The 26,940-nt window shown below is 40.4% G+C and overlaps 2 protein-coding genes across 5 annotated transcripts in view; one reads left to right on the plus strand and one right to left on the minus strand.

Annotated features, from left to right (window-relative positions):
• The window catches only part of rps6ka1 (ribosomal protein S6 kinase a, polypeptide 1), a 60,930-nt gene extending 45,774 nt beyond the window's left edge, over nucleotides 1-15,156 (minus strand). Inside the window, exons 1-3 of one of the 3 annotated variants that reach the window (XM_046062398.1) lie at nucleotides 14,825-15,156; nucleotides 14,450-14,672; nucleotides 8,164-8,208 (exon numbers count right to left, since the gene is read on the minus strand). In XM_046062398.1, coding sequence (XP_045918354.1) covers nucleotides 8,164-8,208; nucleotides 14,450-14,512 — 108 coding nt within the window. In that variant the 5' untranslated portion in view covers nucleotides 14,513-14,672; nucleotides 14,825-15,156. Of the gene's footprint in view, nucleotides 1-8,163; nucleotides 8,209-14,449 lie in introns of all 3 variants that reach the window. The other 2 variants (XM_046062397.1, XM_046062400.1) reach the window with 2 other exon arrangements.
• Nucleotides 15,157-21,795: 6,639 nt separating this feature from the next.
• Nucleotides 21,796-26,940, plus strand: part of cnksr1 (connector enhancer of kinase suppressor of Ras 1) — a 28,637-nt gene continuing 23,492 nt past the window's right edge. The window contains exons 1-4 of one of the 2 annotated variants that reach the window (XM_046061975.1): nucleotides 21,796-22,036; nucleotides 23,168-23,325; nucleotides 25,458-25,660; nucleotides 26,074-26,158. In XM_046061975.1, the coding sequence (XP_045917931.1) occupies nucleotides 21,985-22,036; nucleotides 23,168-23,325; nucleotides 25,458-25,660; nucleotides 26,074-26,158 (498 nt within the window). In that variant the 5' untranslated portion in view covers nucleotides 21,796-21,984. The remainder of the gene's footprint in view (nucleotides 22,037-23,167; nucleotides 23,326-25,457; nucleotides 25,661-26,073; nucleotides 26,159-26,940) is intronic. The other variant, XM_046061974.1, reaches the window with a different exon arrangement.

A 26,940-nucleotide genomic window follows, 5' to 3' on the forward strand; every position in this document is an offset into this window, starting at 1 on the left:
AACCTTTTCCAGAGTGCTCTGGACCTCAGACTGGGCCGAAGGTTTACCTTCCAACAAGACAATGACCCTAAGCGCACCGCTAAAATAACGAAGGAGTGGCTTCACAACAACTCCGTGGCTGTTCTTGAATGGCCCAGCCAGAGCCCTGACTTAAACCCAATTGAGCATCTCTGGAGAGACCTGAAAATGGCTGTCCACCAACGTTTACCATCCAACCTGACAGAACTGGAGAGGATCTGCAAGGAGGAATGGCAGAGGATACCCAAATCCAGATGTGAAAAACTTGTTGCATCTTTCCCAAAATGACTCATGGCTGTATTAGATCAAAAGGGTGCTTCTACTAAATACTGAGCAAAGGGTCTGAATACTTATGACCATGTGATATTTCAGTTTTTCTTTTTTAATAAATTTGCAAAAATTTCTACATTTCTGTTTTTTTTCTGTCAAGATGGGGAGTGTACATTACTGAGAAATAAAATGAACTTTTTTGATTTTTGGAAAATGGCTGCAATGAAACAAAGAGTGAAAAATTTAAAGGGGTCTGAATACTTTCCGTACCCACTGTACAGTCTCCGAGTAGTCTTCTGGTTTATTAGAAGTAAGAGGAGAAGTGACATTTGGACAACTGAAGGAGCACACACACGTGTTATTTATCACGAGAGCCGACAGCTAGACGGAGTCGAGACAGACAGCTTACAGTAGAAATCACGGATTTTGTGGATTTTCCCAGATGGAAGGCTATAACGTTAATGTGGGACAGATGTTTTCAAAGCGGTGCTGAAGTGCTGTTTTCTGCTGGACAGGTAATTAACTTTGTTTGTCAGACTTTAGCGATGCTAATGAAAACTGTTGTTTGATAGCTTTAGCTAGAAGCTGGCCATAATCACAGAGAGCCATGTTTCCCCTGTCAGTGGTGTGAATATGGATTAATTTCATGTCCCCTACTTATTCTCCAGCCTGTGGGTTGGCTTTGCTGGTTACTTAGCGAGACAATCAGCTGGCAATAAAACGGTAATGTTAGCTGAGAGCATGGAAGCATCAGCCAGCTAAACTTTTACTGACTGGTAGAAAAACATTTATTGTTAGTTGGACTGGTTTATTCTGCAGTGCTGTGCTTTGGCTTGTGGTGTTATGTTAGTTGGATTAATTTCATGCAGTGACACTCTCTCTCTCTCTCCAGCACTCTGTTTTGGTTTTGTCCGTTGCGTTCTTGAGAATCAGCTGATCACTAATTGGCAATAAAACGGCAGCTTCCAGCATCAGAGCTCAGATCAGCCAGCTAAACTTTTACTGTGCTGGTAGAAAAAATATGTAGTTGGATTGTAACTTAATGTAGTTCTTCTCCAGCCTCTGTTATGGCTTTGTTACGTGGACAGAAATGCGCCGTTACCTTCCTGAGACAAACTGCTGATGAATATTATTGGTAATGAAATGATAACAGCAGGGAAGCTCAGATCAGCAGCTAAACTTCACATTTTACTGCCCTGGTGGACAGTGACCAATAATAAATACTTTCTGAATTTGCATTTAAAAAAAAAAAAAAATTATATATATATATATATATATATATATATATATATATATATATATATATTTTGAATATTGCTTCCTCACTATGCACACAAATTTTTACTTTCACATTCTAAATGCCCATTAAAAACGTTGCACCGTTTTACCACAAGCTGAAATTATGGTTGTCAGTAATACTTTGTGTTTCTGTTGTATTTCAAAAAATTAAAAAAGACATTTTGGTAATATTTGCAGATTGTTTATCTAATTAAGCAAAGTGAGAGGAACCTTGATTCTCACCAGCCAATGCTTTTGTAAACGTCATGTATTATGTGGTTTATAATGGGCTGTGGTGCAGAAACAATGAGGCTTCCATTGTCCTGTTACCTGTCAGTGGTCATTCTTGATGCACTAGATGTGATAGTAATTTATTCATTTACTTTGGTATATTAGTCCAGATGAGCCAACCCTCCCAAGATGTAAAATAATGTATTACAGGAGTATGAGACATCATGTAGCACTTAATTTCTGCAGGTGGCTGTTGTTTATTAATGATAAAGTAACAATAATATAAAAAAAAAAAAACAACAACGTGGTTTTACATAATTTATATAATTTCTTAATATATCTAAAAGAAACCTAATTTCTTGACTGGCAATCTCTTTTATCCCATAGATGACATCTTTGTCCTGTCTCAGGCACCGTAGCTATACTGCTCGCTTGGGTAGGGGAGGGGAGGGTGCAATTTGTAGCCCTCACCACTAGATGTCACTAAAACTTACACACTGAACCTTTAAGACATCACTTCAGGCTTTGGGAAATAGTTTTTTTTTTCCACTTCATATAAAAATATTTTTATATAAAAATATACATCGATTAATCAAATAAATAATGAATATAATTGTCACTTGCAGCCCTACATACAATAAAGTCAATTTAGTAGATGCTCTGAAGCTTTCAGTCTTATTCAGCAGAGGGAATTTGCTGTCATGGAATTGTGGATGTACAAAAATACTACATTACTTTTGATACTTTATCCAATCATGTATCACAAACAAGGCAATTTTTTAGGACATCTCATCCTTAAAAGCTTTAAAGTTCAAAAAACGTTTAATTCAAAGCGCCTGATGTCGACTTAAAAAGTAACTAAAATAAGTTTATAGTATCCCTTTTCAGGATTAGTAGAGATTAGAGATTTGTAGTTACTGCAGGAAGAAAATATCAAAAGGCCCAAAGAAATCAAACCACTCCTACAGCATAATTAACTCCTACATCGTACATCCATATGCTCCAAACGGTCATATTTTGGGCTGTGAAGTGTCAAAATAACACCTAAACCACATTTTTGCCGAAATATATAATCCTCATGCACAATCATGCTGAGCCAAAATGTCAACCTGACATTGTGACAACCCACCTTGCTACATCCAGGGACAGTATTTTTCATGAATGTCTTGGTTTGGTCCCTCAACATTATGCTTATAATGAGTAACACCACAATGGCTGTAGCTGCTGCCCTGTGCTCCTTCTTATGTCTACAACAACTACAAAGCTGTGCTTTCAGAATATGTTCTCCATTTACAGGAACATCGAAAATCACCAATTATTCAATTATAATCCTGCTTGCCTTTGCTGGGGTGGCTGTCAGCTGGTTTGATGTGAAACCATGACAAGCAATTCTTCTCACACTTCGGGAGTATTACAACATCTTGAGGTGAGGCAATAATTTTATGCCTAACGAAAAGATGTAATAAAAAGTGAAGTGTAAGGCTAAGTATCTTTACTATGGCCCATCAGGAACTTATGGGCCACCACCAGTGGCCACCAATTCTGATTCAAAGGCCCTGAAGAAAAAATATCTCATTCAGCTTTTTAATATGAGTTCTAGGCTTCTACATCAACATACAATGCTTCGCTAAAGTTTGTACAGTTTTAATTATTTTTTAGAAATTAGAAAAATGTGATGTCACATGCTGGTGGGTTGCTTGCTGATATTGCCAGGCCGTCAATCACATCAAATCAGATCCGAGCACACCCACACAGTCCTGTTGAAGCTGATTAGCTCAGTTTATGAGGATTCAATCCATTGACTAAGGATCATCTCATAAATAAATAAATAAATAAAGTTATAGAACAAGTGACTTATTTAATTTAATATTTATATGATGGACAGATAGAGTATATCTAAGGGAATGTATCACAACATTTATGGCTACCTGTCTGTAGAAGGGCCTCTAAAACAGACATAAAAACATGTTCACAGACAACATAAATTAAACTACGTGGTACACTCTGTTGACCTTATAGGAGCAGTATGACTTTCTAGCATACTCATACACACAGACGCATACCTACCCCCACCCCGTACAAATGACTCAATGTTAGGGTTGCTTATAAAAATTCCTCCAGTTTAATTTGAAAATGTTGACAATTTTGGTCTGTTTTGAGTTCAGTAGGCAGCACATTCCACATGTTAGCTTCCTTTATAGAAAAGGACATCTGGTCCAAGGAGGTATTCCAGTATAATACTTTACAGTTCCCTGCAGTAGTATCTCAGCTCCCTAAAAAAAGCTTCACTAACAAAGCACAACACAATTACCAATGAGAGACTGTTACTTCATTTAGACTGTCCATTAGTACAGCAGGCAAATGTATTTGGTTGGGTAAATTACAACAGGTGGAATAAATTACCTCCTTCAAGCCTGCTCATCAGGTCTGTAGTTTGCTGCATCTCCAGATCAAAAACTGCTCTGATGTGGCATGACAAACGAGAAATTGCTGAAAATGGTTCTTTGTTTTTGACAAAGCAGTAAACAATGTTGCCAGCCAGGACAGCCTGCTGTATCGCTTTCTGCCTCCTCAGATTTACTTTTTTTCCTTTTTTTTCAGCTCTATGGACATCAAAAATGCACTTTCTTGAATGGGCTAAACTTGTTTTCTCACTGATGGCGGTGTCTGCTGTGGCTTATTCTGTAATGCTGCTGACTGGTGACTGTTTTTGACTGTGTTAGTCCATACTTAACATCCTAGTCTCATCAAATGTGGTGAAAAAAAAAAAAACAATGACACATTCTCATTGGCTAACGGAGACATTTTGAGGGATTACGGCTGAAGCTCATGATTCTTTTCTCGATTCACCAGTTATGCATTTAGTGTAAAAAGGAAACAGCCAGGTAATAGTAAAAATCACAGCTTCCCAAGAGTTTAATGTGATGTCTTATAATATTTTGCAATAGCTAGCAAATTTTCACATTGGAGAAGCTGAAACCAAAATGTATGACAATACAGCGTTATTTTAAAAGCACACCTGTTTAACAGTTGCCAGCAGCAGCAACCAGATAGTACAAAATCATTGCAAGCGGTCCAAATATGGCTTTTGCCTGCTGGGCAAATACATTTTTACTTCCACAGTCCTGCAGTAGACAGCTGAACTCTCACCACAACAGGTTGGTTTTCATTTCAAAATCACCTTTCCTTAGCATTTGTGTTTGAAAACTGAGGCTGTCATTTCCATTGTTTCAGCTTTTTGAACAAATCTTTCCACAAGGGCAAAGAGGTTGATGTGATTTGTTGCTAGATATTGGCCAATTTCCACACTTGTGTGGGAGCAGATCACCGTAAGCCTTGCTTTCTGCCAGGGAGTACATTGCTGGGTAATATCATCCCCCTGGCAACGAGACAGATCAAATGAGTACCATGTCAGGTGACCCTGTCAGGTGACCCAGGTGCACTGCTGTTTGATCATCCCGTCAATAAACCTCCCCAGATGCCATTTGTTGTTAACATCTACTAACTGTCATGCCAGAATCTAGTTTGTATTTTTTAAAACTGCGTGGAGATGATGAGAGCTAGGAAAAAGCCAAATAGAGAAATGCGCAATAATAGAAGAAGAAAGAAATGGTTGGTTTAGTCTTTTGACTTCTAATATTGATGCTTTCACTAGTGCTGAAACAATAAGTTGATTAATTAATTAGCTGGCAGAAAATGTATCAACAATAATTTGGATAATCCATGCATAGTTTAAAGTACCTTATTGAGCAAAAGCAATAAACGTTCACTGGTTAAATTTTGTAAAAATGTAGTAATTTACTGTTTTTCTGTTTCATTTCATTGCAAATTGAATATCTTTGGCATCTTTTAGACAAAACTGGCAGTTATGTTTTACATGCTACAGCTGTGGTTTCCAACCTTTTTTGCTTGTGATCCCTTATTATGAACCCTTGGTCAAAGGGTGCATGTCTATTATGTTGCGAGATGTTCAATCGAAGAGTTACTTTCCCCTCTCAGATTGTTTTATCTGAATTATTACTGAAAATCCTCAATAAAAAAAAAACAACTATATAGCAAGTTCATAAAAAAGCAAGCATTGTGTGTTGTCTGGCACTGCACTAAAGCATTGATAAATTAATCAAAAAGGTAAAAACTAAAATCAACACTTATAAATAAACAAAAACTGAAATGAAAAGTAGTTGCAGCTCCAGTAAGAATTACAGTACTTCATTTCTACCTTCATCCATTCCATTTTCATGGTCCCTCTGTCCTTCAGGAGACAGCAACAAAAAAAGCAACAACAAGAAAGAAAAAAAAAGTCACTGGGTTGAAACCAGTAGAGAGAGCACTCATTAGTGCTTTTGATGTCCCCCCCCCCCACACACACACACACCCACACACACACACACACCCACACCCTTAATGCAAAGGACAATCACTTTACTCTTTCAGTAGTCTATTTCAGGTTTTAACATTCGCTCAGATGGCAAGGGCAGGCTCTCCCTCCCTCCCTCAGTCTCAATCGTTACATTTTTCTCTCTCACCTCCATTTGGTCTGCTGGAGCCAGGTAACTCCCATGGCTAGAGTAGATAACAGCAACCATTATCAGATTCCCAGCCTTTAAACAGTGGCTCAGCATCGATCGCTGTAGCGACTGGTTTCAACTGCCCTGCCTGTATGGTGCCAGAATGCTCGGGGGGGACGAGGCCTCTCCCCATCAACGACAACCTTGACCTGATGCCTCAGTATGAGAATATTTATATTTATTAATAAGTTATTGAAGAAGACTGCTGACTCAATCTCACCATATGCACGTCAGAATCACCATATCATGCTATCTTGTACCATCTATCCATCTTATTTGAGAAACATGAGCTGCCATTCCTGTAGACTCACAGGCAGAAAAAAAAACCCAGCAGCTCCTAACTAACAAGATTACATAAGTGATCAGATTACTGAAAAACTCCCCAATCAATTAGCACAATATATCATGTACATAATTACAATACTACCCAGGCAGGAGTGATAAGTATATATTAAATATTTTAGACCAACAATGATATAATTAGAGATGTACCAATCTAATATGCTAGACTGGCATCAAAGCCAGACGTGTATCTGCCATGATGTGACCAACCAAGTTTCTTGTTCAGTGTCAGTATAAAAGTCATTGTTTCCATTATTAGCTACATTTTTTTTGTCATGACAAGGTGCTAATCCTATTTTTAGTGACACATCGCTGGCTTCATGTTACCTTACATTAAAAGGTCTTGAATCAAACAGTGCTCAGGGGAAGTTCTTAGGAAAACTGAGTACTGGTGTTGAACTGCTACTGGTAAGTTAAAGTGAGTTACTGATTGTTATTTTTTTAATATTTTATAAATATCCTTGCTAATATCACGATAATGATCTCAACCACTGTGCTTTTGTCTCCTAAAAATGCATTTTCTACTGTACAAGCTAAGAAGCATGTGTCTTTTTTTTCCCCCTTGCCAGCAAATGTTAATGGCTTTGACCAGTGCGGCCCCTGTGTGCTGACTCCTTTGACTGAAACCCCTCTTTCTCATCCAGTGCACTCAGTTCTCCCTCAGTCACAGCGCATTGTTCAGAACTGAAAGAAAAGATGACATGCTCTTCAGACTCTAACCCCCTAGAGAGCGACAGCAGGGGAAAAATAAATAAATAAATAAAAGAGGCTGAGAGAAGAAACATTTCCTTGTCCTCTGTTACATGGACGGAGTGTAATAGTCTACAGGAGGAAATGGGATCATGTTCCAGAGATGGACAATGAAGCGCAGAGGCCAGCCAGGAGGCAGGAAAGGGCTGACTCGACGCGTGTGTGAAGTGTGTGTGTGTGTGTTTTGTACGCGCAAGCTTGTGTCTATTTGCCTCTGTATGACGTGTTAACATGTTCACAGGACACATGAGGACATGCAGCATGCATAATACTACAGACCTATTATATTGACCCAGGCACACATTACTATACACAGTAGCTGTGCAGATCAGCCTTACTCAGACAGTATTCCACACATTAAACTCCAGCCAGCTAATGCCCTCTGAGGGCTGTCATTGCAATTGCTAATGAATAAATCAACACAGTGACACATTTGCACGGACGCATGCTTTCTTTTCCTCCTTTACTAAAGATGGAAGTGGCTTGAAATAAAGATTCACACAAGAATTTGCCCTTTGATGGAATTTTGCCTTCTGCTGCTGTCTTTTACAGAAAAGCACACAATTCCATGCAGGAGTTGCGTCCAAATCGTCCATCTCATTTATTGGATGTTAAGCTGGATGATTATTGAGTCACATTTGTGTGTATGTGTGAGAGTCTCTGTCGGTGTGTCTTTGTAAGTGTGTGATCCAGAGATGCCATGTACCTTGACTGCAGGCGTGATTCCATCCTCAGCCGTGCTCTGCCCGTTCTGTCAAGAAAGCAGATGTGAGATACAATCAGAGTGCGACAGCGCATATATCATTTGTGTGCATGTGTGTAAAAGAAGGGAGACACAGAGAGTGTGAGTGTGAGAAAGAAAATTTGCAAGACTGTGTGGGTGGCAACAGTCCATTGTATCCAGCACTTTGCTCCTCAGCTGGCAAACCTAATAATCTAAGGCTGAAGAAACACAGAAACGCACATCCATCGTCTGTTCCCCAATAGGTAAGTCTGTGAAAAGGGTAATCATTGTTATTTGTAAAAAAATGACTCGACGTGTTGATTATACAGCAGAAGTGGGTGACTAACTTTGAACATACAGAAGGATTTCAGTCAGATTGGATGATTAGGTGTGTATCTTGTTCTCTTACACACAAACATAGAGCAAGGAGCATCATTTGCATTTATTCATTTAGCTGACGCTTTTATCCAAAGCGACTTACAATGGCTATACATGTCGCACGCCTCTGGAGCAACTAGGGGTTAAGTGTCTTGCTCAGGGACACAATGGTGGATGTGTCACAGTGGGAATTGAACCCAGGTCTCCCACACCAAAGGCGGGAGATTTTGTGAGATTTTATGATGTCATGTCAAATTAGGGTTGCTTGTCATTGCCTGTGTAAAGTCTAGAGGCCAGAGAGACACTAGAGCAAAAAATACATCAGTAAGACTCCTGGCAATACAGCTAGCTGACACATGGCATTAATACATCAATCACGATCGAGTGAGGGTCACAGAACTTCACATTGTCGACAATAGGAGAGTTTTATTTTTGTTTGTTTGTTTATTAACTTTTTCCTCTGGACCCCAGACCTTCTAACTCAGTTGAGATCCAAAAAAGCAGCACTGGATCCATCTCAACCGCATAATCAATGTCGAATGCAGATATTGGTTGAGTATGTCAAACTATGACTTGTGTCATCAGTTTTTGACACTGTACTTACACAAGGTGTTTTATCAGTGTTTGCAGTAAGCAGGACCAGTTGAAGTCCCAGTTACAGCCGTCTCATATCTTCCATTCTTACAAAATATGATTTCTCAAACCCTAAAAACAATAGGGAAATGTCAAAATCAATGCTGCAGAGGCTGAGCTATCCTGATTTTTAGTGGATTTTACAGGACCTTACACTTCCCAAAATGCAATTTAACATTGTTTTCCACCAGACCCTTACTTTCTTCTAAATGCATGTGTCTTTCATACTTAAAGCTAGGGTAGGTGATGTATTTCAGAAGAATTTGTGTTACATTTGTTGGAATTCTCTCTACATCCCGATAGCAATCAATAAATCGCAAGCTCGCTACCTCTTATCACTAGTACGTCGACCGTACCATGTAACATGGGCCTTTTAAGGATGTAGCTTATAGATGTAGACTGTACCTCTGGAACATATGAAAATAAATCTATGATGATAACTGACCCCTTCCAATGATCAAAGAAACACTCCTGGCTCCAGAGTACAAGTATTGTGGCTAAGTGTGAGAACACCCTAAATAACAACTCCCACCCTTTTCCGCTTTTTGCTTTGTTTTTCCATTACAGGGGGGAGACCTTGAGGTTGTTCACTTCCTCCATGCCCTCTTCCTCTTCCTTTACAATGCACAAAATATGACAGGCAGGCAACACAAGCATAGGAGATGTTAAGGAAGCACAGGCAGTGACAGGAGAGCAGCCTCGCCAGGCTCTTGTATACTGAGGGATATAAAAGCTTCTGAACAGAAAGAACACAGACTGGAGATCTGATTTACTGTCGCTGTAATACCTCACAATCCTGTACGTTCTCTTTTATGCTGAGATTGGATGTGTTTTGGCGACTGGATTCACTTCCTTATTTTCTGCTTGGAGTTTCACTCCGGCAACAACCCACAGCTATAAATTGGATGGGCCAGACATTTTTACAGACCAACAGTTGGACTTTAATCATGATCTCAAGAGAGGCAATTTAATTTAGCCAAACTATGCCAGTCATAAAAGCTGTAAGAGCTGTAATGTGAGGTGACATGGGAGAAATGGAAGCAATTAAGCAACCAAGTGCAGTTCAACGTCAAGCACAGATGTGTATTAAGAGTGGTAATTTTAAAATAAACAAGGGGAAGTGCAGTGTGTGTTGTTATGAATGGGCTTAGCAGACAAACTTAATCTCACTTACAGAAACAAAGTGAAATCTTCCCACCTCACTCCATATTCAGACTCTGTGAGGTGTGTGTGGTTGGCCTTGCTTAACCCAGTATGGTTAAGACCAGTGGCGGGAATCCTAAAGTGTATAAGTGCAACTGTGTGTGTGTGTGTGTGTGTGAGAGAGAGAGAGAGACTGTGCCTGTGGTCAGCAATGCCTTCCCAATGTTGCTGCTCAACACATTTCAGCCTCATTAGCTTTGCATGGCTGATCCAAGTGGCCCAGTTAATGGTGCTTTCCCTCCCCTGGGCTTCCTCAATGAGTGCGCAGGAATGCACAGGCATGCAAACACACAGCCACATAAATACGCTGTAAGTTGAATACATTAATGAACAATCGTGATTTCAGAAACATCATAAGGAAGTGTCTGAACTATACTGTGTAAAAATACACAGTTGATGCACAAAAGTTCACTGCAAGAAATGTATAGGCCATAAGCATGCTGTAAATAGATTTACAGACCAACCTATTTAGCAAGCCAGAGCCAGACAGTAGGCACTTTTAATTTCTCACAGGACTCCTATATGATTAGACAAAGTAAACAATCTCAGAGCGCTGATGCTGTGTGTGTTTGATAGATAAATCTGTGTTTTAACAGCGTGATTAGAGCAGCGCTGCCCTGTAACTAGGCAACTAAGAAATACAATCACCATTCTTTTGTCTGTGCCAGTAATCCTATCTGAGTGAAATTCTTGTAATCTCACTTGCCAGTGAGTATTGAAAGCAGGTCACATTACTAATGTCCTCTTCTGATCAACACCAGAAAATGGACAAAAGCATCTCTGTCTTTTTTAAGTGTGTGCTAAAAGGCTTCACTACAACATCAGCAGCCATACCGAAAAGAGAGAAGAAATTGTTTGTTTTGTTTTTAAAAAGCACCAAATCTGCACGTCTGGCTACAGATATGACGGTGGCTGGATAATATACAGTATTGGCTTCACATTTTACTTTTAAAAGTCAAAAGGAGGACTGACTTTCTCAGGGCGCTTATCAAGCAAAGTGTTGTGTTATCACATGCCCACACAGCCCTACACCACTCCCACAGCCCAGCTCAGGTGTACCATAGTTCCCACCCAGATTAGCGGCAGCTATGCCCACGCTCACACACACACACACAAAACACTGCTCAGGTGTACACTGCTGACCACGCCTGGCTAGCAAACACAGCACACATTCCGTCTATTAACCCTACTTCTCCTCTATATGGCCCGTTGCGTAAGAACTGGGGGGAAAAAAACTCTAGTCTAGTTGCACCAAGTCTCTTTCTCTCTCCACCATCTAGGCTTGTACAATCCTGCCAGAATCCAGAATTCCAGTCTCATCTGCCCCCCCCCCCCAGGTTTGGCACTAGAGGGATTCTTTATTAACAGAGTCAAAATGCTTGAAGGAATGTGAACCCAGCATTTTTGCACAGGAAATCTGCAACAACTAAATACTGACAGAAGCATGATTCAGATCTTCTGGAGGACCTTCACTAACCTAGTAATGACGGTGGACAGTGCAGGTGGCAGTGACTCAACCAGGACAGGAATGATTGGTTGAAGTGCCTTTATCAGAGATGATTCACTGAGGATAAGTTAATTTATAACAGGCGTGGTTCAGCCATGATGAATAAATGGGCTCAATAAAACAAATCTTTTTTTGAATAGCTCTCTTTGCGTGTTTCTTTCTCGCTTGTCTTTGCCACCGCTTCAAGCACAAAAGGCGCTGTAATCTGATTTCTATTCATGACACCTTCTCTGCTTCCAAAACACAAGGGCTTACATAATGAGCAATGAGGAAATGAGACTTATCATCAGCTGCCATATCATAGCACATCACTCTGCCCTGAGGAGAATGGTTCTTTTATGACTTTTTTTCTTCCATCCTTTCTTTTCCATCTGTCCATATGACTGGGCAGACTCCCATTGCTGTGCTCTCCACCCGCCCCCCCCATGTTCACTGGCATGGCCTCCAGTCCCACTCACTCTTTCTACTCAATCAGAGCCCTAAACAGTCTCTCTCTGCCATCGGGAACCAAAGTGTGCAGCTGGCTTGATAGGTTGGTCACAGAGATAAATGGCCCAGATCCCATTCTGACTGGCAATGACGAGTGTGATCAAACTAAGAACATACACTGGTTTTTGGAGGCCAAAAGTTGATACGCGAGAGCAAAAATAATCTCTCCTAATATAAAAGGCAGATTTTTTCACATACTGTGTTTTTCGCAATGATCTCACAAATTTGGAAATCAAAAGAGTTACCATTACACGTACCAAGACAGGGCATTTTTACAGTATTAAACTTAACACTCTTCACAGGCTCAGCACCACCATCTGTTTAGCTGTGATATGCTACTCAGCCAACGCATGTGCTGACAAATACTGTAAATAGTGGAGTATGCAGGACAAACTAAGTCACGATTACACGGTTTCCAAATTACTAAAGTGATTCTTTATGCATTATGTGCAGGTGTTTCATTCATCAAGAGCGTCAATATTTGTCAGCGCTACCATTACTTGTAACAACATTAACTGCACAATTAATACTGTCCTTAATAGAGGTAGTACTGTTCTGATTAATTACATCGAGACTCATTAACATGCCGTTCATGCATTAGGCCAGGTTCTGAGTGTAACTGCAATCACTTTTCACTAAATTCTTGCAAATCATTTCCTCTGCATCTTTTTCTTGGCATTCCATCTATTAAATTTCCACTCCCATCAAATCAGAGAGGTTATCTGGGCCGGGAGACAGAAAAGAGAAGCTTCATCTATAATCAGACCCATTTCTTGTAAAGCTGATTGAGGACACTGTGTAAAATTGTGCACCGAGCTATTCATCAGTGAGATCAGACACACAAAACGTGGGTATCACAGGCTCGTCTCACCTGCTCAATTGGTGGACTAATTCACAAGAGGGGATTCTTACAGCTAGCCTAATGGGGCACAGGTTGATTTGCAGCTCATCACTGCTCATCACAGCCATGATGTGATGAGCATATTCACTAAAACCTGTCTGTTGAAGAGGCAATTGAAGAGTTCATGAATAATGATGCCACAGCCGAATAAAAGGGACCTGAACAACATTTGGGACCACACGTCTCTCTCTCTCTTTCTCTTACCCTAAATTCCACAAGTTATGCACTATATTATGGGAAAATTGTAAGACTTGCTCAACAATGGCACCCTCTACCTGCTGTGTAATCAGACACTTTTGAAAAGTAGAAACAGAATACAGCATGAGACTGGTGACACAAGTGCGAGGGCTAGCATATTTAAACTGTAAATCGTGAGGAAAACTAGAATAATTCTGCAGTCCCCATTACAAAAGTCAAACTTAAAGTAATACATTATTACATTTTGATTGTATTACATTGTTCCACATATAGGTTGTCAATTTAATAATCCACATAAGCCAAAAAGGGTTTGTCCCTGCCCCTGTGTGTGTGTGTTCCTATGTCTGAAATGACTGGAAACCACTTTACAGGTGAGAGCAGTGACAGGCAGTAATGATGAGCCTGTACAGTTCCTTCACATCACATCTTCTCTCTGCTTCTGAGCTTTGAGGTGGAGCTGCTCAAGAGCAAGAGAAAGTGAAGTATTTCTAACTGGAGTTCTAAAAAGATACTTTTGGAATCAACTGAAACTCTCAAATGAATTGGTAGCCTAATAATAATACATCCCCATATTGGTTAGGATTGCAAATCATAGCCACAAGATTAGGTGATGAGAGAAAAGTATAAGAATTCCCTCTAGACAGCCTATTCATCAATAGGACAAACATTATGAATAATTTAGTAAGTCTATATTCCCCACAGCCATGTACACATATATATTTTTATATAAACAAACAGAGTGGGTATTCAATTATTTCAACTTAACGCTCACTGACTTTTTCTGGGAAGTGGAGACTACAATAAACACCTTGAATTGAGGGCTTAGTTATGTGTCCATAAAGATGCACACCGTGTTAGCCATTTTACTTGTAGTACCTGAACTAAATCAAATTTAACTCAATGAAAACTGGTCAAAGAATACACGCAAAACGACGTCGACATAGTTCACCTCTCATTACCTCCGTTTCGAGCTGCACTAGTTCCATTGTGGGCCATGGCTCCGCGATCTGTGCAAGCGGCATTTTCGCAGGATCTTCAGTTCCCCCCCTCAGTTGCTCAAGTAGCCAACGAATAGGGTCTTCCCAGACTTGGCGGTGCCGCTCCTGTCAAGTGCAGTTCACTGAGGAGCACCTCACTCAGGTCCAAAGTCCAGGTGGAGCAGATTTATCAGCACTTCGCTCTCTGCTCAGAGAAAAAGACGCGCATGCAGACGCTGCAAGCACAACCAGGAGCTTTACAAACAATTGTAATCCTTCGCTGGCGTTGGCTGGCCACCTGTGTGTACTGGCTGAAGGTGATAATCCAGCTTGAAACACCATAAAAACCAAACAAACCTTGTGTTCGTCCAGGTAACGCGCGTTGGTTACTCAGGATTTGGGTTTGACAAGCGGGAGAGAGAGGACAGCCCAACACCGTGACCCTTTAACAGGGTTTTGCAGGAGTCTAATGGCACCTACAGGAATTAGCCAGACAGTAAGAGTCCGTGCTGTCTTTGCAATCGACGTGGTATCAGAGCCGAACGTCTTCCTCCCAGTGTGCTCGTGGCTTCTCCCGGGCAGAAAGGAAGACTTCGCTCTGTCCGCTCGTTTCCCAGCAGTGTGCGATGCGCGCAGAGACCTCAGTGTAGCTCTGTAGTACGAGCACGCTCCAACTCGAGCTGTAATTGGCAGACTCCAGCAGGATTTCATCCAGCCCTCTATTTCTATTTGTCCCGCCCAGGTCCGATCGTGCCATCATGCGGCAGGCAGATGAACTGCAAATACGTAATGCAGACTGGAGCCTTCTATTAATGAACGGACTGCTTGTGGTGCAGCAGGTGCATCAGAGGAGTACAAACCCTCTACTCAAAGGAAAGCCTGCCAGTCAATTCATAATGCCATTGGATTGCAGCCAAAGAGCACTGAAGAAATATGTGATTGCATAATGTCCGCTGTGAACTCAAGGCTGGTCACAAAAGATGGCAATGCAGAGTGTGCAACTGACTTTTCAATATGTTTTTAATTTTACAAAAATATATTTAGAGCACATTCCCTTTGGACCCATATCACCACTCCCTCTAGGTCTAAAAACAACACACATTGTTGCAACACTTACATAATAGGTTACACAATAAATACAATGTAAAGAACAGAAGAGACTAGAATCTGGGTCGTGACCAGTGCTGTTTGATTCTGTCCTGACATTACATTGATGCAGCTCTCTTTTCATTGACAACAGCTCTTCTAATGGTCCTTGTTATCTTCAGTGATATAATACTCCCATCCACCGTCAACACTTCTCAGCTTCATTCACTACCGAGTGGATTTTGCTCTTGGCTAGCTTTGGTTACTATTGGCAACTGAAGAGCATCAAACCCCCCACGCCGTGGATGGATCAGATACATTTTTGATTCAAATTAAGATGTAGAAGGCATTTCATGGAAACAAATGTGAAAAATGAATTGGCATGGTGTGGAGCCTGTCTTTTGATGTATGTGTTGTCTCAGTACTGTATATGCAAAATGCTGCTGCATTGATAAAGCCTATTTATCATACCAACCTGCATTTATCAGTCTGAGTTCTGTGACAGGTTGAACACACATCTGAACTGGAGAGGGAACATTTCCTATCTAACAGCATATATATGACATGTGCGGATTTTGGACTTCCAAGCTGTTAACTTGCAACACCTTGTCTGTTCCCTCCAGAATTACTGTCACATGCATTCATGTCTGAAGGTTTGCTGCAGTTTCAACCTATTCATATTTTCCTTTATCTTCCTGTAGAGGATTTGTCTGTATTTCTGCGCACACAACATGTTTACATGATCTATCGTTTTGAAGCAATGCTACTTGTGCATATGGACACAATAAATATGATGTGTGTTAACGCCTGTTTGTTGACACCTTTTCCTCCAATTTTTCACACACCAGGGAAGAAGGAGGAAGTCAATGGAGAGAGAAAGCTCTGAAGGTCGATGTACAGCAAATTTATTTTCAGACAATACCATACCACCTAAGGGTGGTCAGAAAGTAAGATTACATCACAAAGGGGCTTGTATCTACCACACTCACGATGGATGTACCAGTAATATTCAAAGTCACTCCCATCCCAAGCCTCACATTAATCAATTTGTCTCAATGATGGATAAGCAGCTGCCATAGGAACACTCATAGAACCTCTTAATGCCATATTGGTGTTTGTTATTTAGTGCAGCCGTACGACAGACCATTGCTCATTATTTTCTCTTCTCCTCATCTCTCATTCTCTTTCACCTAATTTTTCCCTCACCATCCAATATATCCAGGACAAGTGACACATGCTGAACATTTCTCACTGTTTATGGCTCCTCCTGGATGAGATGATGAATTCCAGATGTTCAGTTTGTCCTGTGGTGAAAGTGAAGGGGGTTATAAAGACAATTTTTAGGAGTGAATAAAAAGAGGAAGGGTGAAAAGTCATGTAAGGATGCCTGAGAATGGGGGCAAAGCTCTTTTTAACAGTGATGCTTTCCAGAAATAAATACATTGTAAGATGAGGGTCGCTGGTGGCCAGTTGGAAATAGCTTATTGTAAAAACAAACTACCTATGAAAAGGTACGTTGATACTGACTGACATGTTGATGTTAGATGTGACGTAAATTGCTAGTCTGACTGCAGAGACACTCTTCCTCTATTCATGACGCACCAGTGACATCACAGGTGACAGCGATGACTCAGAGGTGTCTCCCATTCAGTGACAGAGAAACCAGGGAAACCAGGGATGCCCTGCCCCCACCTTCAGCTACACGAGATGCATCATGGGTAATATGACTCAGTCCAGCTTGCCATGCCTGTGCAATGGAGCAAGACTCCACCCTGTCCTGTTGGTGTATTGGAGTGAGGTGTGTTTTCCGAGTATAACTGAAACATTAGCTGAGCTGTGACAAAAGAGATGATGGCTGATTTGGTCCCCAAGCGACAGACTGCAAATGAGATAAACTGTTGCAAAGGCGACACTGCTGTTGAACCCTAATTTTCAGTTGAACATGCACAGCAATAAACAGTGCTTTTAAAATGCAAATACATGCATACTCCAGTTGTGAAGTGGCAGCAGGTTCTGAAACAACTCCTCAAAAAGCATTTTTTCATTTAGTACTGCTGCTTTTCTCTAATTGTGTTAATTGTTTTACTTTACTTCATTCAGCTTTTGTCCCGCTGCAGTAGACGTGTGCATTTTTAATGTATAGGTTCATTTGTGAAGCTGCTTTTCTTTATTTCTGTCCCGTAAATTTAGTGCTTGCTTTGTCTGTATTTATTTATTTTGATCCGAATTATGCTCTATGTTGTATTTTTGTTGCAGGAGGCAACAGAGTGTATCTGTATGGGTGTGCATGTTGGAATTACCATACATACTGCTAAAAGTCTTTGATTAAAAGTGTTTGGTAGTTATTCTGTTTTACTTTCCATTTCCTACTCACCATTATAAGGATGAGTGAACTTGAATTGCATCTAAAGCAGATTAGAGTGGAGTTAAATCTAATGTTAATTTAATCCAAGGGATTAATTTGTTGATGTAATACAGGCACTATGAATTGACTCCACTTAAAGACAAGATCATCCCAGCATTAAAGCAGTGACATAAATATACCCAGATCTCGTGCAGATGAATCCAACTCACAAAGACTAATGGACATGGCATCTTTTGTTACAGCATACAGTACATTTCATCCTAGTAGACTTAATTTCAGAACTAAATCTAATACATATGGGTGTCAGGTTTCAATGAGAGTACTTTCAGACCTTTGACAATAATTCTCGCTTAGCTGAGCTCAATGAGCACATTTGTGCGGTGCAAGGATCAACGCCATCAGTGGGGCTGCAGCATAGAATTAATTAGCAGCTCAATAGTGGAGCAACGGTAATTATCCAATCTCTTCGGACTGACTAAAGCAGGAGAAGAAGGCATTGTAATGATTCAAAATGTGCTCTGCCTCTGTGCCATACAGAGGTGATGATAAAATAGCATTATTGTATTTCAAACATTAATGGAATTATCATTTGTCACCGAAATGGCTCATGGGACAATGTGGTTGTAGATGAACTGGGCGGGGGAATATTGATCAGTAACTAAAGTTGAGCGGAGGGTGAGGGGAGGGAAAAGGAGAGAGGCTATGGTTATCCATTGTTGATTATGAAGTACAATCTTGTTCCCTTTTGTTGTCAACACAGTGTTTTGCCGTAACAGCTAATGCATAGCAGAGTCTCCTGACTCTATAATCTTATGACTGCAGTAAAGGGTGCGCTGTCGAGCCAAAACAGCATGTTGAGGCTTGAATTTGTATTTCTGGAATTTGGGCTGAGCAAAAAGGCAGGCCAGGTAAAAGGCCTTTATTTATTTGTTTTTTAAAAAGCTACTGTAACACATCATCGTGTCATTGAATTTCACTGTGGGGATTGCTTGCAGGCTGGAAAACAAGAAAAAATAAAAAAGCTGCTATCATTGGAATAATACCACTGCAGTATACTGGACAAGAGCACAGGGTAGTGCTGGAGACTTTACGCAAGAACAGGCAAGGATTTTGCAATCCATTGGTTTTCCATTACTGAAGATGAGCCTTGACTTGTCAGACTAGTGGACTGATGTCTTCCATTAAAGCTCAGTTATTTTCCTCTCACTTTCAGCAGAGACCATTTTGACCTAACAGAAGATAAATATCGATTCAGTCAATTTGTTTTTACTTTGAAATACACTTATCCATGATGATGAAATGATAAAGGCACATACAGTATCAAAACAGCATTTCCCTATCATGGTTTAGGTTAAACCATGTAGATTTAAGCAATTATAATATGTCACATTTTATTACAAAGACACATTACAGGACTAGATTTTTGTATACAGCCTAACAGATTTTCTCTAAATATTTGAAAATATTGGCTCAAAACACACATGGGGATACCGCTCCAGTTTGGCGGCTGACATATGAATCTGACTTTTCCCCTTCCTAAATCTCTTTCTCTTGGTTCAAAGAGAACAACAGCAGGGGGTGCCAGATATCAGAGGGCAGTTCTTTCATGAATATAGCCTTTTCATCAGGCCTTGCCCTTTACTTTCAACATTCAACAGTAGGTTTGCTGGGAATTGCAACACTGGCAATGGCTTCCTGTTGTAGCTCACAGCATTAGATTCCACGATTCATTCACAGAATCTCTTAAGGTGCTATAGACTTGATGTGGTGAGCATGAATGGAGCATACACTGCTTCAAGATGTTAAAAAGTAGCATTTTGATCCACTACACAAAGTAGTTGGACATGGTTGTTGGGACTCCTTTAAGATTTAATGTGTAATATGTAGGTAATCATTCAACATAAAATGAACTTTGAACCCCAGAGCCAATGACTGATTGACTGATTCTGCATGGAGAATAAATACCAATGAGTTAAAGGTGGTGTATACAATTCTAATGAAAGACACATATTTTTGTCTGTGTATGCTAAAAAATGTAGTGTTTGTACACAGGCCTGGCTCTGTAAATAGGGACCAAGCAAAGTGGGTTGGACTGATCGAGCAACCCAACACTATTCCAGCCAACCCAGCCATGATTTGTGTTTCAGGTAAAATTACATTACTTGCCCGTGTACATTCAGCTCACTTTATAACTAGCCAATACAAGCTGTTGTTGCGATGTTAGTCGAGGTAGCAGAAGAGTTGTGAGTATTGCCCCCCCTATAAGTAAGGCTGTTTGGGGCTTTTAATTCTCCATGACACCATATACCTCACTGTGTGTAGTCACATAACACATTATTATAATTTACAACATCAGTGGCAGAGGAAGTACTCAGATCTTCTACTTAAGTAAAAGTACCTATACCACAATGTATAAGTACATTACAAGTAAAAGTCTACGTAAAAGTACAGAAGTATTATAATCAAAATGTACAAAGTATCAAAAGTAAAAGTACTTGTATTGCCAATTATATATTATTATATTTTAGGTTATGGGATTATTAATACAGATCAACCAATGCGAAAGTAGCGGTCAGTGGAGCCAGTTTTGACTACTACCTTATATGGTAAAGAACCTCGGGGTTGGGCCCCTTCAAAGCCTCCCAATAATCTTGAGGGTTGTGAGAGTAACGTGAAAGGAAAGAAGAAAAAACAAAGTTCTGATACAAAAATATAAAAATAAAGTTAATATTTGTGCCTTTTCTCTAATCTTTGCTGATTTGTAGTGACAATTTTACTTCTTTGGGATTGAAACAGTTATTTAAGTGAAACCCCCTTGGTAGGAAAAGAGAGGAAAAAGTCCCATCAGCATCTCAAACAGAGATAAAGGGAAATCAAACTCGATCAGCCACATGGTTTAATCTTTAATAAACTGTTTAAATGATCTTGTTTTTTTTTAATAGGGCTAACACCTAACCCTTACCCTTGTCAACTCATAGCTCTTAGATAAATGTAGTGGAATAAAAACTACAATATTAACCTCTGAAATGTAGAAGTATAAAATAGCATAAAATGGAAATACGAAAGTACAAGTAACTCAAAATTGTAAAATAGAAAACAGTAGTTGAGTAAAAATACTTAGTTACTTTCCACCACTCTACATTTAAAGCATCCCTGTGTTCTTTCTTTAGTCAACACACAAACAGATTCAATGTTTGTGTGTGTTATAGATAAATGATTCATGAATAAACTCCTCCAGTACCATGCTTCTGAAATAATTATCTAACTAATTACTGATACTGTAAATAATTCAGCAGAAATGCCCTCATACATCCTATGTCCTCATTTTTTTCAATATTGGAGCGGAGATGTAAACACATTTCAAAGGACAAAATAAGAAAACATTTCCAGATAATTCCTCAGAAAGCAGCCTAACCAGCGCACTTGGAAAAGAGGATTAGGTCTGCTGGCAGGTAAGGGGAGAACAAGTTATTTATCCTTTTAATCTGTTGCAGTTTAGGAACTTTAAGGGAAACAGAAAAGTTGCATTAGCATTTGAGTGAATTTTTGTGTAGGAGATCATAATCATGCTAAGAAAGCAGAGTATCTTTTATTTTCCTAGTAAAACACAGGTTGCACAGTTGCACTATAATGCAATCAGATGCAGTCAGAAAGATGGTGTTGCTGTTATTGTGTGCACACCTTGCCTCCACATGCTTCTGTGTAAATATCATAGGCACTGCGCCATTTTCGTGATTGCGCATGAAAATAAAACTATAAGGGAAGTTATGAAGCCTTAAAGCGACAGCACCTTTCTCTCTCACACACACTCACAAACACACAGTATTCCTACAGGTAAGGAGGGGGGCCTAGATGGGAGGGGTCTTTGCTCCTGGTCGAGTCTGACAGTTCCGCACTATTGGCTGACAGCAGGGGCAGTCTTACCTGTACCTGTGTGAAGGAGTGCCATTCGTCATCGCCCGACTCCAAATCAGAATCGACTTTTCCTTCTTCCAGCAGCACGGAGAGGTAGAAGTCGGCCAGGGCGGCTGGAAAGTGAGCCAGCGACTGCAGAAGGACTTGGAGCATGGATCCTATAACGTCGTGGAGCGAGGAGCAAGTCAGCTCCTGGCTCCAAGGTGAGGAACATATTGCGCTTTTCCCCAACCCGCACCTTGATCGCCTCTCAGGTACTTTGGCTCGGACGGGAAAGTCAGAAATAGAAGCGCCACACAAATCCTCTTGTAAGTGAAAGGTGGAGGTGGAATGAGGAAGTGGCCCGTGCTGAGAAAGAATCCACAGCAATCTTGTTCTGATCAGTAGCAACCCCTGATCATTAGAAACTGTGTACATGGCTGACTGTTTTCTACTTCTAGTACGCGTTGCGTTCCCTGGGCTGATTCATGTTTTCTGTAGCCCAGAGGGTCATACACAGACAGTATACTGCTCACTCCACCGTAAAGTGCTTGGAATAATGTTCTCTTATGCTGTTTTATAGGGGAAATGTATTAGTATTAAAATATCTGCCTACAGTACAGATAAGCTATTACCAGTGCTCACCTGCAACTAAGAAGTAACTAAGTAAATTTACTCAACTTAAGTACAGTGTCTATAAATATATTAATTTGGCTTATATGTACAGAATATATTGTATTTTTATCCATTACATTTATTCAGCAGTTACTTTTTTGATCAGTGTATAAAACATTCAATATGATTCAATATAACAGGGACAGTGGGCATTCTGCATATTTTCACTTTTGATACTTTAAGTACATGTTGTTGCTAATACTTTTACTTAAGTAAAATGTAGAATGCAAGACTTGTGCTGTACAAGGAGAATTGTTATAGTGTAGTATTGCTATTTTGTTGCTATTGCAGTAAATTATTTGAATACTTCCACCACTGACTATTACATGTCATAACACATTTAATACACAGTGTTAAGCTAATTTTTTAAGTGGTTGTAGTTAATAAGTCATTCTTTCAAAAGCTTACACAGTTAGGAGACATGATATTCATATTAAAATCATCATGTAGTTACTATATAGTAACTATTTGGAGCGGAGCAGGAGTCTTGTTTCATGCTTCATACTACACTCAAGATGCCTGCAGCCTACCAATCTCCTGCCTCTGTTTGTCCATGCTCTCTCTGCCTGTCTCTGCTTGTACATACATGTGACTTTCTAACTATGCGGGGTTTCCATTCATACTTGTTCTCTGCATGTGGTTAGAACCTAAGTGTATGTGCTTTTGTGTCCTGCTGCCAGGTCTGGATGCCCCCTTGCATCAGTATGCGGTCTCGGAGTGGCATTTGTCGGGTCTGGATCTGCTCCAGCTGACCTCTCAGGACCTGGAAAAGTTGGGAATACATAAGATCGGACATCAGGAGCTCATACTGGAGGCTGTGGAGAAACTCTGCTCTCTGGTAAGCGGGAAGCACGGTCATGTGTGTTTGTGTACAGTATGTGTCCATAGCAGTGCAATGTGTATCCAAGGCTGTGAGTGTTATGGAAGCTGTGCTCTGGGTTTTTTCTGAGCAGTCATCTTGTCTTGTTGTTGTGCCGTCATTGTTCTGATATTAGAGCACAGATGTGTATTTTTTTCACCATCACTCTGTTTTTAGACCCCGCTCTTGTTTGCACAATCTTTTGCAAATCCAGCCAGAATACACAACTGCTCTTATTGCCATACAAGTCCTGCTTCATTGAAGTACACTCAGCCTTTAACAACATGCAGCAAGTCTGAGTTCATCGCTTCACTTTGAGCTCCACTTTTATATCAAAATCCCCCAAGTCAAGCATATCATAGTAAACTAGCTCTAGCTAACATCAAAGGGCTAACCATGCTTCAACTGCGACCAAAGCAGATTTAGAATACAAAAGCTTATGTCAAATATTTTACATGCAAATCTCTAGGAAAGTTGGTAGTCTGCTGAAAAAAAACTTCTGCCCCCCCTTTGATTCTTTATCCCATTTTTCATCCTGCTGTCTAATTAATTTTCCTCCCTGTCCAATTCTGAGAGGGAGTTTTAGGACACCTAATAGCTGCGTTGGTGTGTATGTGTGTGTGGGGGGGTGATTGTCTGTTTGTTTCATTGGAAGGACTAATTGAGCAGGACAGTATCAGGCAACGTTCCAGCTCTGGTGGTGTAACAGTCTGTGAGCATCAGGCTAAAGCTCAGGCTGCTTGAAATGCTTGCTGTCCACAACGTAATACTGATTGAAATAGTCAGAGTTTAACCCAGAGTCTGAATGAATGAGTGTGTCTTTAGTAGAAGCTTCACATAAGTGCACTCCTGTGAAATTGTTTAACATAAGACAAGATTAGAATCCATGCACAGATAAACTGTTGAAATGTGTACCTTGAGTACTGTGTGTGTGTGTGTGTGTGTGTGTGTGTGTGAATGTGTGTGCCTCTCTTCCTCTCTGTCTTGATGCCCCATGAAGTGCTAACACTGTACTCATTCATAAAACCAACCATCAGACGCTCACATGGAAGAGACCTAACATATTCAAGTACACAGTTACATAATTAGCAACTACAGTGTTATGTTGATGGAGGGGTGTTCCGGCTGGTTGATAGCTATAACAATAAAACCTGAGCGATTCAAACCTCTTGACTACTGATGAGTGGGTCACGACAATGACCTGCTCCTTCTTCACTGGTTGTGAAGAGTCACGTCTCCCGCAGTGGGGCAGGAAACTGTGATGAGTGCTGTGATGTGTGGGAGAGAGAGGCTCTGTCCTGTTCTGTGGGGAACATTTATTTTATCCCTCGCTACTGTTTGATATGGTAGCTTTGGATGGCTTGTATTGTGTTGTACTGAGAGATGGTTCTCTCTACCCTAACTGATATAAAAGGGTGTGGACAAAATATTAGAACCGCCTCCAAAATGGTCATAAAGTTGAATCAACACCTCTCTAAAACAGTTTTGCAAGACTGTCTCATTAGACTACATAAGTTTGGTGCACCTAGGCCAATAACATAAAAAAACATATACTCTGATACAGGATTTTTTTTGTCTGCCTCTAGGTCATGACACTGTAATGTTGATCAAACATTTTTTGTAAACTTTAAGGAATTAGTAGTAAATGTAAAACTTTGATGACAGTCAGACCAGCAAGTTCTTAATTCATCATGCACAATTTTTACACCTCTCAAAATGGAATACATTCATATCAGAAGAGGAAACAACACTAATTTCTCCACCAACAGAAGACCATAATGCTATACAAGGAATACTGTATTTTGTGTAAGGAGCATGGCTTTTACTCAGCTTCCACTCTGTATTGACATTGACTTGCTCTTAATTCAATATACACCCAATTGCAATGCATATTGAAATGGCGTTAGGTGATGTTGCGATCACAGTATATGAAATGCGTCTAAAACACAAGCACAAACCCATGGGTTCTGTGGAGTGTTGAGGCAGTGTAGGTGGGAAGATGGGAAGTAATGCATTAAACATGACGGACTGATTATATATAGCACTGTGAGAGTATTTCAGGAGTGGAATAGACCTTTAATGTGTGTGTTTGGCATGTGTGTGCCCTCCAGACATATTGTATAGGTGGTGATAATCTACGCAGTCTGACAGAGAGGCTGCGTGCCGTTGCCCACACCCTCCAGATGGGCATCCAGGGCCGCTGGCGCCTCAATAGCTACGATGGACGCAGCACCACCAAGCTGCATGCTGGCATTCTGCAGGTTGTAGTGGAGCTCATCACCTCTGCCAAAGGACTCTTCTCTTTGCTCAACAGGTTTGTAAAGAGGCAGTTATCTAACTGTTATGTATACAGTACTTGAAGTTCTATTTTATTCTACAGCTATTTTACTAATGTTCTCTTCTGTGTCTTGTAAAAAATAGTTCTGGCTGTATTTTTTGTTGCTATAGGTTTTATGTATAGAGGATGGCTTTGGGTTATGATTTGGCGTACGTGCTGACCTGCTGTTTACATGTTGTCCCCTGTTAAGAAAGCTGACACCGGTCCCTTAAAAGTTCACCCCTCTATTTGCTCTCTTTTTGTTTTCTCTTTGTGTGACTTTCTAATATCCTTATCCTTATTTGTATTTTTCCTTTTAATTAGCAGTGTGAAATGAAATCATTGTGCCCACTTGCAGTAAGTCCTTCTATTCTCTAGACTTATTTGAAATACAATCCGTGTCTTTCAAGGTATCAGTTTTTCCAGCACAGTGGATACTCCACCTGCAAGAACATATTCACGTACTGCAGAGAGCTGGGAGACATTGTCCACAAGGTTGGTCGATTTAAGGTTATTAATATAAATTCCATTTATACTGTTATATCTGTCCATTACATGGCTGCCCTTTGCAGCAAACATGTTTCTCTGTTTTGCAAATTGAATGGCTAGTTTAGTACACTTTGCTGCCCACATGTACATAAAAACATGAGGTGATTTCTCTTAAGAGGAAGCACACATACATAAACCATGTTTCTCGTGCAAACTAAACTTCCAAAGAAGAACTACAACCTGTTGTGTGGTCGGCTATTTCTTTTTAAAATCAACCCCTAAAAAGCAGCAAGAAAAACAGACGCTCCCTGTTCCTTGGCCTAGCTTGAGTAATGCATTCTTTATCTTTACATTCCTGGCATATTTGGAGGCGGCTGTACCTTGAAGAAGTTTAGGAAGAAAGCACTGGCAGAGAAGCTGGCTGGATTTTGTTTGCGTTCACTCCTTCATGATAGTTTGAAAAGAATATATTCATATCAGGATGAATCTAAAGTGAGTGAACAGTGTTCACAGGTAGCAGATGGGACAGGCCTGGATATGTAGGAGTGCCTGGGGGGTGGGGGGAATTAGGGAGGGAGGGAATAATGGTAAGCATAGGGGAAGGCAGAGAAAGAAGGAGGAGACTGAGAGAGGGATTGCACCACAATGGGGGAGTGCATGTCGCTGAATGAAGAGCAGAGAGCAACAGGCAGTGAGACTATTAACTCTAAAAGGACGCTGTAGAGACATTAGAGATAAATAGCCTGACAGAAGTGAAGCAGAAAAGAAGAAGACAACAAGAAGCTACA

This window comes from Micropterus dolomieu, linkage group LG11, assembly GCF_021292245.1.
Source record: "Micropterus dolomieu isolate WLL.071019.BEF.003 ecotype Adirondacks linkage group LG11, ASM2129224v1, whole genome shotgun sequence".
NCBI lineage: Eukaryota > Metazoa > Chordata > Actinopteri > Centrarchiformes > Centrarchidae > Micropterus > Micropterus dolomieu.